A 13,049-nucleotide genomic window follows, 5' to 3' on the forward strand; every position below is an offset into this window, starting at 1 on the left:
CTATTGCTTTTAAACCCTGTAGTGTAGTTACAAATGTGCACTCACCAAAGGTGCCTTCTCCGCCTTCAGGGTCGGGGATCCTGCCTTCGGAAGGTACTGGCTCTAGGGTAATGAAAAGGTCCTGGCTGCCAGGGAGAATGGATTCACCGCTTGCCTGCTGCACATTCTCCTCCTCCTCCTCATCCACAAAATCCTCCTCCCTGTTGCGTGAGACTCCCCCCTTGAAGGTGTCCACGGACAGTGGTGGGGTAGTGGTAGGGTCCCCCCCTACAATGCCATGCAGCTGATCATAGAAGCGGCATGTATGGGGCTCTGACCCAGAGTGACTATTTGCCTCCTTTGTCTTTTGGTAGGCTTGCCTGAGCTCCTTCACTTTCATGTGGCACTGCTGTGTCCCTGTTGTAGCCTCTGTCCATCATGCCCTGTGCGATTTTGGCATATATATTAGCATTTCTTCTTTTTGATCGGAGTTCTGCCTGTGCAGATTCTTCTCCCCATACAGCAATCACATCCAGTGTCTCCCGTTCGCTCCATGCTGGAGCTCATTTATGATTCTGGGGGGACAGCATGGTCGCCTGTGCTGCTGAGCTCGCCACGCTGACCAAACAGGAAATGAAATTCAAAAGTTCCTGGGGCTTTTCCTGTGTATCTGGCTAGTGCATCGGAGTTGAAAGTGCTGTCCAGAGCGGTCACATTGGAGCACTCTGGGATAGCTCCTGGAGGCCAATAATGTCGATTTGCATCCGCACTACCCCAAATTCGACCCAGCAAGGTCGATTTTAGAGCTACTCCCCTCACCGGGAAGGAGTTCAGAAGTCAATTTTAAGAGCCATTTAGGTCAATGGAACGGGGTTGCTTGTGTAGACGCATTCATTATAAAATCGACCTAACGTGGCTAAATCGACCTAACCCTGGAGTGTAGACCAGGGCTATTAGCAGATTGTCAGTCTCTGTTATGTGTGTGTTCAGTCACTAGCACAATGGGGTCCTGAGCCCTGATCAGGAGACCCTAAGTGCTATTACAAATAAATGAAATAATTATTAATGCTTAAGGCATCTTTCTGTAGGCTATTATGAATTATTGTTTAAATCTAAAGGAATAAAGAATAGTGGAAAAGGAGCAGAAACAGAATATAAAACTAGCTGAATAACAAATATTCGGCACCAGGAAAAGATACCAGTCCAGGATTCTCAAGATAGAGAACATTTCCCCAGCCTCCTTGAAGAGTCCTCACTGGTTCTTTTTCCTACTGTTGAGCATGGGACACACTTTACAGGATCCAGATTATTCCAGACACATTTGATTGCTTTGTCATTTTTTTTTCCATTAGCAGACATATGTTTCTCTAAACAAATGTATGCTCATACAACTCCCTAGTGGCTTCACATCCGGGGCAGTTGTTGCATTCCATTTATTTATTCTCAGAGGAGGAACATCTTCAGTTCCTAACATGACCTTCATTCTGACTTACCTTGCAAAGGGATAAATGGGATGGGGAGCACGGAGAAAACTGCTCTCCTTTCTACTCCAAATAATGCCCCTCTTTTGCTCCAACATAGATATAGCACATGAACAGCTTTTGAAGAATGGATATGTTCAGAGGAAGGAGCATTTTCACACATACAATAAGATGAGTTACTCTTTCAGCAGCAGATTTAAAATCAGATGCTTAGATCTGACAAGAGGATTTTACTCCTGAATGGAGCTGAATGGATTAATTTTGAAGTGACAAACTCTAGAGACACTGCTGGGAGCAAGAATCTATCTATGCTGAAAGATGAACTAGCCTTGAATAATCATTCTCTGACTACCTTTCATGAGCAAGAATTGCTTTTTGTTAGAAGCAGAGGAAAACAACAAGAAAGTTGAATTTAGTTTCTATTTCTACAATCAGTCAGAAGCTAAAGGATATTGGCCTAATTTGATAAAAACTGAACTGAACCTTGAGCTCTAATGCAGCCAAAATAATTATAAATGTTAGGTTTCCAGGCAAGGCTGCAGCAACATTAAAGAAGGCGTATGCATCTTGAACAGGGGGAAGTCCCATGAATACACTGCTGGACTGTGGCCTAAGTTTAGGCTATTCTTAATTTTAACTGCAGAAATAGGTTTGTAAATATGTATTCCCCGTTACCTGCATGACATATGTATTGTAGATTTGGCCTTCCCACACCGATGTTTTGTAAGAGCTTTGCTCAAATTTAGGTGCATTATCGTTCACATCTTGTACCCAAACTGTCACTCCACAGTGTGCTGAATTCAAGCCATTTTCAGCCAAAACCGTGAGATGCACTTTACTCTTGACTTCATGGTCAAGAAACTTTGACTCTTTCACTGTGAGTTCACCTGTTTTATTTTCCAAAAAGAATTTAAAGGAGGACAGGTTATATACATATTTAGCAAAAATAAACTGTTAAAAGTGAGGACACATACTGTGCAATAAAGAAAACAATAGCTGTTCAATATATCCAATAAAAGAATATAATGGAAAATATATATATAACTAAAGGAAGAAACTACAACACAAATGTAGATCTAAAATGTTATTGCCAAGATTTTCAAACAAGGGTGATTAATGTTAGTCTTCTAAATAGTTAGGCTAAGTGAGTGGCTTGATTTTCAAAGGCACTGAACACCCATTTCATTCAAGGGTGGTTACTCCAAAATAAAACCATTTCAGAAGGCAATCTAGGTGGAAAACTATTGGATTTTTTTGGTGGCTATAATCCCCTAATTTACCTGGGTTCTGCTACTGGTTCTATATTTCTTATTATAAAAACATATTTTAATAATGCCTTATAAAAAGTTCCCAAATGTTTATTTAATATACATTAAATAAGACAGTTGTATGTTAATAAAATAACTGATGATTAAAAACATGCTTAAGGTTTAACTAAGTTGTAGATACGTGTCTTGTACATAGTTAGTCATAAGGAAGTAAGTTTTTAACACTCAATTGATATTCATTTAATACACAGGAAAGGTCTTATTAAATCTCTGGCATACCATGGAGGGAAAAATTTCCGGCGACTGTGCTTGTGGTGATAACACACCTACAATGGAATGGATGTGCACAACACATCTTGAAGGACAACAGTTAAGGAAATGTTAGTAATCGTTTTATTTCAAGGCCTGTCAGGATCTTTTGCAGCTTGTGGCTGCTTCCCTGGGCATTCTGGACGAGTTCCTGCAGGAGAATACCCATAAATTGTTTGCTCTGGTGCACTCTGGTGCTGCGCGCACATAGCACCAGTAGATAGGGCCAAGCCAACCCCGTTCCCCCTCAGTTCCTTCTTACATTCACTCAAAGAAGAGCCTTAGGTATTGAAGGAGAAGAGGAGCCAGGCAGTGCCAAATTGTCCTAGGATTAAGAATATTCAGTTAACTGCACCAAGGCTGGCTCCTGCTCCTGGACAGGTGGAGCTAGAAGAGGCAGCACGATAGGTAGCTGACGGTGCCGAAGTGGAGGGCAGTGAGAGCCACCACAGTAACACTGGCAATGGTGAATGCAACAGGGCCAAGGAGCTTCCTGGTGCTAAGAAGGTCCCTTGCACCAAGCCTGGCACTGGACCTGCTTCCACAGATTATGGAAAGGGAACATCAGGGTACCGTGCTGATGGACACAAAGGTTCAGCAGCCCGACCAGCCAACAGGGCTATAAATAATGTAATCCTGGCAAAGTCCTGGACCAAGGGAAAGATTGAGCTGGACAGGCAGAGGTGATCCATAGCTGCCTGGTATGCTGCTGGCATGCAAACAGCCGGTGCCGACAACACCTTCATTGGTACTGGACTCAACGGATGTCCTGGGGCCAGAACCAGAGATGACAGTATAGGGTCTCTAACCAACCTGTGCCCTACCATGGAACAGTTAGAGGCACCTGCACCAGCCCATGCATCAGCACTAGCATCTCCTGAAGGAGGCAGAGGAGTCTGCACAAGACCTGGAGTGGTCTCGCTTGGCCTTATGCAACCTTTTCCCCAGTGCACTTGATGAGGAACAGCTCCTCCACCTCTTCAAAGAGGCAGCTTCAGAGCATGAAACAACAACACTCTCAGAACCTGAGAGTGATCGCCAGTTTGATGAGGGCCTCGGTGCTGAAGCAGGCCACATAGCTTGGTTGAGCATGTGCTGCTTCAGGAGAAGGTCCTAGCCACCTGAGTCTGTTTTGTGAACAATCTACAAACCGCACACCACTCTTTGAGATGGGCCTTACCCAAGCAAAGCAAACACTGCAACTAGGGATCATTGCTGGGATTGCTCCCCCACATGATGGACAATGGTGAGAGCATCACAGGGGAATATTTAATTAAATGCAACTAACACTAAATCTAACTAACCCTTAGGGTACTACTAAACATATACAACTAGAAAAAGTCATTAAGAAATAGTGAAAAATTGCAAGATTAAGAGCCCCGACTCCAGCCATGAGAGGTGAGAAGGAACTGAGGGGGGCTGGGGTGGCACCACCTCATACAGGCAGGGGAGGGGCTCTAGCCATGAGGCGCGAGCACCACCCCTCTACAGGTACTGCTAGCAAAATTCTCTGGCTCTGGTGCAGTGGGTACACACACCCCTAAGTGAAATACACGGCTGCATCTACTTGAAGAACAGAAGAGTTTTAAAGAGGAATACTCTTGGGCATGATTTTCCTCTCACAAGAGTTTTACAAGTGTGTAACTCCACTGATGTCAATGACATTACTAATGATTTACCCCAGAATAAAAGGAGAATCAGGCCCTATGTTCTAGATTAACTGTAGACAAAAGGCATGTGTATATCTAGGACATATAAACATGGTTCTTATGGCAACAGATGTTTGTTACACTTAACTGCCTATCACCCATTTCTGCTAGTTTTTGATTTAAACTAACATCATTAATGAGAATGTTTTGGTATAAAAACAATCCCAACACAGAAACACTTTGTACATAATGTAATGTTTATTCAAATGTCAAAAGCCTTAAACATGCTTTTAAAACAAATTTAAATAAATTAATTTACCTGTGATGGGGTGTATAGAGAAAATATCTTCATTGTCACTGAATAGCCTGTATTTTATGCCTTTTCCCAGTAAATTATCATCATAAGCTTCCACAGTCAAAAGTGAGGTTCCTACAGAAGCATTAATAGTTTTTAATAGAGTCAACTTTGCAAGATCTTATCTTACTTTATTACTTATAGATTTACTGTGATTAATAACAATGCATGCAAAGGTGCCCATCTGCCACTCTGGGTGCTTTTAACATTATTTAAAATAGCACACAACAAAAACAAAAACAGCAACAACCACTCAACAAAACTCCACCCACATCACAACTTAATAGACAGGAACTTCCCCACCAACCTCCATTGCCCCGTCAACAAACACCCTTGTTGAGCCCCAACATCTGCTGCTGCCTGGGCAAAATGATGGATTTTGCAGCATGCCCTAAAGGTCAACAATCCCTGATCCTTGCTCTCTGCACACCTTCACTGGCTTGATGGCTAGACTTTCTTATTTCAGAGACACTATTTATGGAACTCCTTCCCTGAGGCTGTCTACAGGAATCTATCTCTGGCTGTATTCAAGGCTTGGTGTAGGTCCTTCCTACTCAAGTTTCTCCATCTTTGGTCATTTTACCCTCATCCTTTCACAAACTCTTTGGGGCAGGAGCAGGTGAAGAGGGGCTTTTATGAGGGTATTAAGCATGACTGATATCTCTGAGCAACTGGAAAGGGATTATTTATTTTTCATTTACTTATGTACAGTAGCCCAGAGTTTTGTAATGGTGGACACTTTAATTCTAAATAAATACATCAATCAATCTTAAGTAGACACAATCTGAATACAACTCACAATAGCTTTTACTACCGTAACAGGGTGCATATAGATATACAGTATGGTGTTAGCCGCAAAGAAAATAAGGGCATTTTATTGTTCATGAAGAATCTTAAACGAAGATTTTAACGAAAATTTAACGATCAACGAAAACAGTACTGATCTGACAAGCACAGAAAAGGCATGAAATAAAAATGCTGTTTGCAATAGGAGCAGAAAATAAATATGAAACTGAATATATTATCCTGATCAGAAGCATCATGCTCAACATAAACTGAGACAAAGTTCAAAAAACATTATCAAGATTTCGAAATGGTTGTTCTTCTCAAGCCAGTTATGAAGCCATTTAGCACACTACAATTGATTTTAACCAACTGTCATGGAATCATGTGTAACTTGACCTCTTCCAAATGGCATTATAAGCTTACGTTATTTTACTACATTACAGGAGGCATGCTGTTAATATAAAATGTCCTAGATTTTGGGTGGGACTGTGCCATCACAGTAGTATAATTTACCTTTAACTACAAAAGTCACATGCTTAGTACTTGTTACTTTTTTTTGTTTTAAACATAGGAAATGTTATGCTAACTGGTTAGTCATTTGCTCTTAAGCATGGCAACATAAACCAGAAATACTTGTGGGGGAAATATGTACATTATGGCTTATGAACTTTTCTACATTACTTAGGATACTTGTAAGACCAATCACAAAAGAAAACACAAATATGATTTGTAAGTGTGTAAGGCTAAAGATGAGAAATGCATTGTTTCTAGAAATTAAACATAGGCCCCTTTTTGGATCACAGGGACAGCTGGTCCCATTTTCACAACTGTACAATTTTTATTAAATCCAGCAGCCAGCGTTTACCATTGTTCATGGCATCCAGTGTCTGAAGGACAAGTCCCTATGTCCTGTGTTCACAACATCCTCTGCCTAATTTTTGAAAGGAGCAAGAGAAAAAATGCCAAGAAAAAATGGCTGCATCAGTATTACCATTTGATACCTTGTTTTTCAGGGTATAACAACTGGGTCAATCAAATCCTGCTCTGGGTCTACCAATTTCCAGCCCAGACATCTTTTTTTAATGCTGTTAAAACTGTTGATACCTTTTTTGGTAAAGGGCAAAGAAGTGGCATTTCTGTGGTTTCTGATGCTTTTTGGCCACACTGTGGTAGTAATATGGCTTGCTTTTAAACAACAAATGTTGCAGTTTCCATACAGTTCATTTTCACTTTGAATAGTGAATAAGATACCTTTTGGTATCTTAAACTGATGAGGCCAAATCTTTAAATCCTTAATGAGATAAAACTAGATGTACAGCAAAAAGCAGTCTCTATCTCAAAGAGCTACAATTCTAAACTTACTTGACTCTGTCCATTGTGCATAGGTATTGCCTCAAATAAGGGACACAGTATCCAACTGTGTCTGAAACTTCCAAACCAGTCAAGCATAACAGGGCAAGGCAAGGTTGCAGCAAGTGCCTTAACTTAGATTTCCCTGCTTTGTCTGTTAAATCAGAAGCATCCTAACATTATGTTAAAATACCTCAATCTGCATTAAACAACCAAGTACCTGAAATGCACAGTTTGTATAGTATGTGTGCTTTTTCTAAAGAACAGGAGTCAAAACAGACATAAAAACCCTGTGTCATATTCTGGCTTGAGACATACATGCACAACTCAGAACTGATCCACTGCTACAGTCCAAGTCACTGGGAGACCTTTGTTTATCTATGAAACAAGAACATAACCCCATATTATTTTCTTTCCTTTCTCCTCTCTTTTGTAATCTGGACATTGGAACCAGGGATGCAACTTTTTCCTCTACATTTGTCTGACTCTTGCCTTTGTGTTTGAGGACAGATTTCTTGGGTGGATAATAAAGAAAAGGCTCATGGAGCACAGAGAATAAAAGAGGGGTAAATAAATTTCCAGCCTAGGTACCTTATATGTATTTAAAAATAAATAAAAAAGAATCCTGCAGACCTAGCAGCTGTGACTGTTTTATTGGGGAATCTGACACCCAGAGGGCTCTATACAAACTATAATTCAACTGGAGGCAGACTTGGTGAACAATGAAAAGGTATTTTGCACTTTACGGAATGCATTGACTTGATTATTTATTAGTTGACTTCTAAAAGCGCCTGTTGCGATACAGTGTATAAAATATTTAAGACGATGCAAAACTAAACTAGGGGAATAATATGAAGGTTACCAAACTTGGGTCCAAACATTTTCGTTGAAGAAATCCTGAGGTTCTTACCTAAGTAAGAGTTTGTCTGCATAACTACTGAGTAAAAACTGAGCAAGGATATCAGCCTTTGGCTTCATTGTTGATATTGCTTTGATTCTTGTCTAACTACAGTGAAGTTTTGCCACTGCGTGGTTGAAAATGGAACTAAAACGTATGAGGTAAAACGTTATTTGTTAATTCTGATTACATTAATATTGAATTTTATAATGTAAATACTTTCATGGGACTGGGTGGGAGAATAAGTATTATTCACATGGAGTAAGGGTTCCAGAATCAGAACTGTAGCTAGCAAACCAAATCCTTTAGAGGGTTTAATTATAGTCATAACTTTTTCTGACAAATAAAATTAAATTAGCATGTTTTTGTATTTGTTGAAATCACATAAAATAATTAAAAGAGAAACAGAACTATTACTTGATAGGAACATCTCAAAAGAATACATAAAAGAACTTGCTCTTCTATACCCTATAGTTTTCTTAATATACACAGTAAGCTTTCAGGCTGAAATCTTCTGATTTACCCTGAAGCTTCTTTAAACTTCCTTTAATCAAAATAATTTAAATTTACTGCTATTTATGTTTGCAGTATATTTAGTGGGAGGCCATCTGACTATGGTATTCTCTTACCACAATTCCTTGGGGGATTTCCATAATTTGAGGCTGGGTTGCCTAACCTGTCCCATTACTATATCTGTAATTAGGCACATACAGAATCACAAAAGCTTATCCATTACTGAAAGAATATTTTGATTTTCTTTTTTTAAATGTATACAGGTTAAACAAACAACGCAGTACCAACAATAATACAAACAACTGAGATCCCCACATGCATCCGATGAAGTGAGCTGTAGCTCACGAAAGCTTATGCTCAAATAAATTTGTTAGTCTCTAAGGTGCCACAAGTACTCCTTTTCTTTTTGAGATCCCCACAAGGCACTCTTCCACAACTGTATGGAAAAACCTGACTAACTGGGCTCCTGCAACACACCCTGAAGGTCATCAGGCCTTGATAGCCACTGAAGAAAAGTGCTATGTAAGAGCTATTATTAATTTAATTATTATTACTGGGCCAAAGCAGCAGCAAAATCAAGAGTCCAGGACCCTCCACTGAGAACATCTTGCCCTCACTACCCCATAATGTATAATTCTAGGGACCATCAGTTAAAATGTAACAGCTGAATTCACAACTGTTCGGTTAAAGCATGGAAGAAGAGGTGGGACCAGATAAAAACAAACAAACAAACAAAACCAAAAAATCCTAGACTCCAGGAAATGAGAATCATATCTTCCTGCTGCAATGATGACACAGGGGACAGAATTCCCCCTCCACCCCCTTGGGGACAGGGATAGCATTACTTCTTGTCCTGTGCTCTGCAGGAACATGTCCAGTGGAAAGTCTTATGGGCTACTCTGATCAGTTTACAGCAGCTCCCAGCAGGTCAAAACTGTGACTTCGCTGCACTAACCCAAACTTTTCCCCCAGCAACTTTATTCTACTACAGCCTGAAAGAACCAATGGTGGCAGAGACTGCAGTGAATCTGGCTTTTATCTATAGGGGTCATTTAACAATGTGGGCTTTTATCTACTGCTTGTCCCTTGTACAAGTCTACCAATTTCACAATGTCTTGTTAAGTAAGAATGTATTACAGCCTCTGTGCATTCCCCGCCTACTTCTACACATTCTTTTAGCAAGTTGAAACTGTGAGGAAAGTGTTGGAAAATCTCTGAATGCAGTTACAATACACTAGGGATTTTGCTAAAGCCAAAAATCATACATCGCAACAGACATATGTGGAATTCTCATCTTATCTGAGCTTTCACTGCATTTATTTAAGTGAACTATTAGTGACATATTATGTAATCAGTCTCGTTTGGGTACACATGCACACACACACACACACACACACACACACATCTGCACAAGCACACACTGAGACAGATACATTTTGCCTTTATTCCAAGGAGATGCCTGTTGGCAAGGAAAACCGCAGAGGATAAAAATTGTGCATGCATCATTACAGCCACTTTGCAGATACAGAGCAGAGACACTCAAGGGTTGTCCATGGTGAAGGAGGAACATGCAGTGCAGCATCCCTTTCTTCTCCTTCAAAAAGGAGCATCCTGCCTAACATGAGTGGCACTCTGTTGTATGTGTGCAGAGGCCAGAAACCCGACTACGCCTCTGAGACAGCACATCATGCTCCCCTTTGGTCCATGGTGCACTGGGCAGGGAGAAGTTTTTTTCCTTAACATACTGTTTGCATATAGTACAATTCCAGTTTTACCCTGATGCTGCCTGTTATTGAAAAAGGCTCCCTACACACTTCATCCTCAATAGTGCCCAACAGGTTAGGACTTTGGTCACTGACCGCCATGAGTTAGAGTCTGATACCCACCTGCTTCACTGTTTTCAGGCACAGTTACTGCATACAAACTATGGCTGAATGACATCACCTCCTCTTGTTCCCTTGTTGAAATGGCCAATAGAGCTGTGGCTGTCCTAGGTGGGACACCTTGATCTGAAGCCAGTACCAGCAGGTGGGAACTGAAACCATCTGAAGGCAATGGCTCTTGAAGATAAATCTCGCCTGTATTGATATCAATACGAAACATAGTTCCAGGTACTCCAAAATTAAAAACCACTGCACCATTTGGACCCAGATCCACGTCTGCAGCTCTCAGAGTGGCTATTGTCTGATTCACAGAAGTTTCAAGAGGCACATAAACTTTGAAAGGGTTCTGTAGAAAAACTGGACTATTGTCATTGGCATCATCAATGTGCACCATAATGTTAACTGTAGTACTTCTTGGGCCTTGGATGCTACAGTCACTTGCCACTGCTCTAAATGCATATTGAGATTTAGTCTCCCGGTCTAGTGCTTTTGTAGTAATTATAGCGCCAGATGTACTGTTAACAGTAAATGCTCCAAGTGTGTCATCAATGAGCGAATACATGATCTCACCATTCAGGCCACCATCTTCATCTGAAGCAAATAGCTCAAGAACTACTGATCCTTCCTTAAGGTCTTCTGTCACAGAGGTCTGATAGTTCTTCTTTGCAAATACAGGGCTGTTGTCATTTTCATCCAGGACTGTAATCTGTAGCTGTGTTGTGGAGCTTCTTGGTGGGCTGCCCAGGTCATGACATTCAATAATGAGGGTAAAGTTGCTGGCATCCTCCCTGTCTAAACTACGAGTGGCCAAGAGTTCTCCTGAAGTATCATTTAGAGTGAAGTATTCTCCAATATTTCCACCTTTAAAATACGATAAAAATAAAACTATCACAAACAATTCCAATTTGAAAAAACCCTTTGCTAGTACCATTATGTTAATTGTAATAACATGATCCTATTGCTAGTACAGCTGGTGCACTCATGTGCCTTTGGCATATTTTCCTCCTTTAATAAAAATTAAAACCTGCACTTCATTTAAATCAGTGGGTGGCAGTGACAGTAAATCCAGAATGTCATATCCTTTTACAGAACAGCTATTTTGCCAGATGCATGTCTTTCTTCCCAAATCAACACACCTTATAAAATCTAGTGCAACTATACTGCTGCACAAAGTGAACTCTTCCCAACCTTGGCTACAAATTCCAGAAACCGATAAAGCATTGCTGACAACAAATATGGTTATTTGTCCCTTGCTTTCATCTACAAACCTGTCTCTCAGACGTGAACTATAATGATGTCTTTTCCACTTTTTTATTTTTAAAGCTACTATTAAATATCTGGAGCAATGGATTTTAGAAAGAGTTATAATGTTTTTTTGTTAAAAGTGACCAGAATAAGTATATTTCAATAGAGCAAGATAATTTTCAAATTAAAAGCATAAAAATCAGACGACTCTACAGCCCCTTCTACATAGTGGGAGTAAAGCAGGGATAATCAGCAGTTATCAGTGCTGCCATCAAATTATTTTTGTAATACTGCGGAGGGCCCCAAATCAAAGTAAACAGTGTCTTGCCATTTTTGGGATGAGGGTAATGCAGGAAGGTTTTAAAGAGTTGGGCAGGGGCTGTGTTGGAGTTTCTTGGCATGGTGCACTTGGGGATGGTTTGGCAACTTGGAAGACCGACTGGAGGATTTTATTATTGGTGGATGAAAGAAACTTTCATCACCTGGAAGGTGGACTTGGTATCTAACCACACCTATTTTTAAAGTGAAAGGAGGATTGGGTTGGGGGTCCTTATTTGATATGGGGAGGTTGAAGAGAGAATCATAAAAAGATTGAAAAGGCATTCGTTTAGTTTTAGATTAACTGTTACTTACAGTCACTGTGGTTCTTTGAGATGTGATGCAGACATCACACTGAGATCTGTGTGCACCCAGAGCACTGGAGCCAGAGAAATTTGCCTAGCAGTACCCATAAAGGGGTGGCGCTCATGCCTTGTGGCCATAGCCTCTCCCACGGCTATATGAGGAGGTGCCGCCCTGACCTCACTCAGTTCCTTCACACCTAATGCCAAGAGACTAGTCTCCGATGCAGAGGGGATGGATCGTGAAATACACATTAACTTCACATCTCAAAGAACCACAGTTACCATACCCTTTCTTCTTCTTTGAGTATAGGCAGTCATGTATACCACTTAGGTGACTCATAGACAGAACCCACAGGAGGTGGGGTTCTGAGTCTACTTAAACAAGGACTGCAGGAATGCCTTCCCAAAGTCTGCATCAGCTTTGGATGCCATGATAATGGCATAACGATTCATAAATGTACATATTGACAACCATGTGGCAGCCCTGCAATTATACAATGTTGAGACATCGCTGAAGAATGCTATTGAAGTAGCTTGCACTCTCATAAAATAAACTCACACCCAGAGAGGGGGCGTAGTTGAAGCTGTGTCATATATAGTTTTGATGCAAGAAGTTATCCACTTAGAAAGTGTCTGTGAGGAGACTGCCTGCCCCTTCATACGGTCTGCATACTACACAAACAGATGAGATACAGTCCTGTCCAAATAAA

At 40.7% G+C, this 13,049-nt stretch overlaps 1 protein-coding gene across 2 annotated transcripts in view; it reads right to left on the reverse strand.

The window, feature by feature from the left end:
* Positions 1 to 13,049, reverse strand: part of DCHS2 (dachsous cadherin-related 2) — a 236,933-nt gene that overhangs the window by 24,464 nt on the left and 199,420 nt on the right. Inside the window, exons 13-15 of one of the 2 annotated variants that reach the window (XM_038400391.2) lie at positions 10,475 to 11,332; positions 5,006 to 5,116; positions 2,136 to 2,347 (exon numbers count right to left, since the gene is read on the reverse strand). In XM_038400391.2, coding sequence (XP_038256319.1) covers positions 2,136 to 2,347; positions 5,006 to 5,116; positions 10,475 to 11,332 — 1,181 coding nt within the window. The remainder of the gene's footprint in view (positions 1 to 2,135; positions 2,348 to 5,005; positions 5,117 to 10,474; positions 11,333 to 13,049) is intronic. The other variant, XM_043513268.1, reaches the window with a different exon arrangement.

This window comes from Dermochelys coriacea, chromosome 4 (assembly GCF_009764565.3).
Source record: "Dermochelys coriacea isolate rDerCor1 chromosome 4, rDerCor1.pri.v4, whole genome shotgun sequence".
NCBI lineage: Eukaryota > Metazoa > Chordata > Testudines > Dermochelyidae > Dermochelys > Dermochelys coriacea.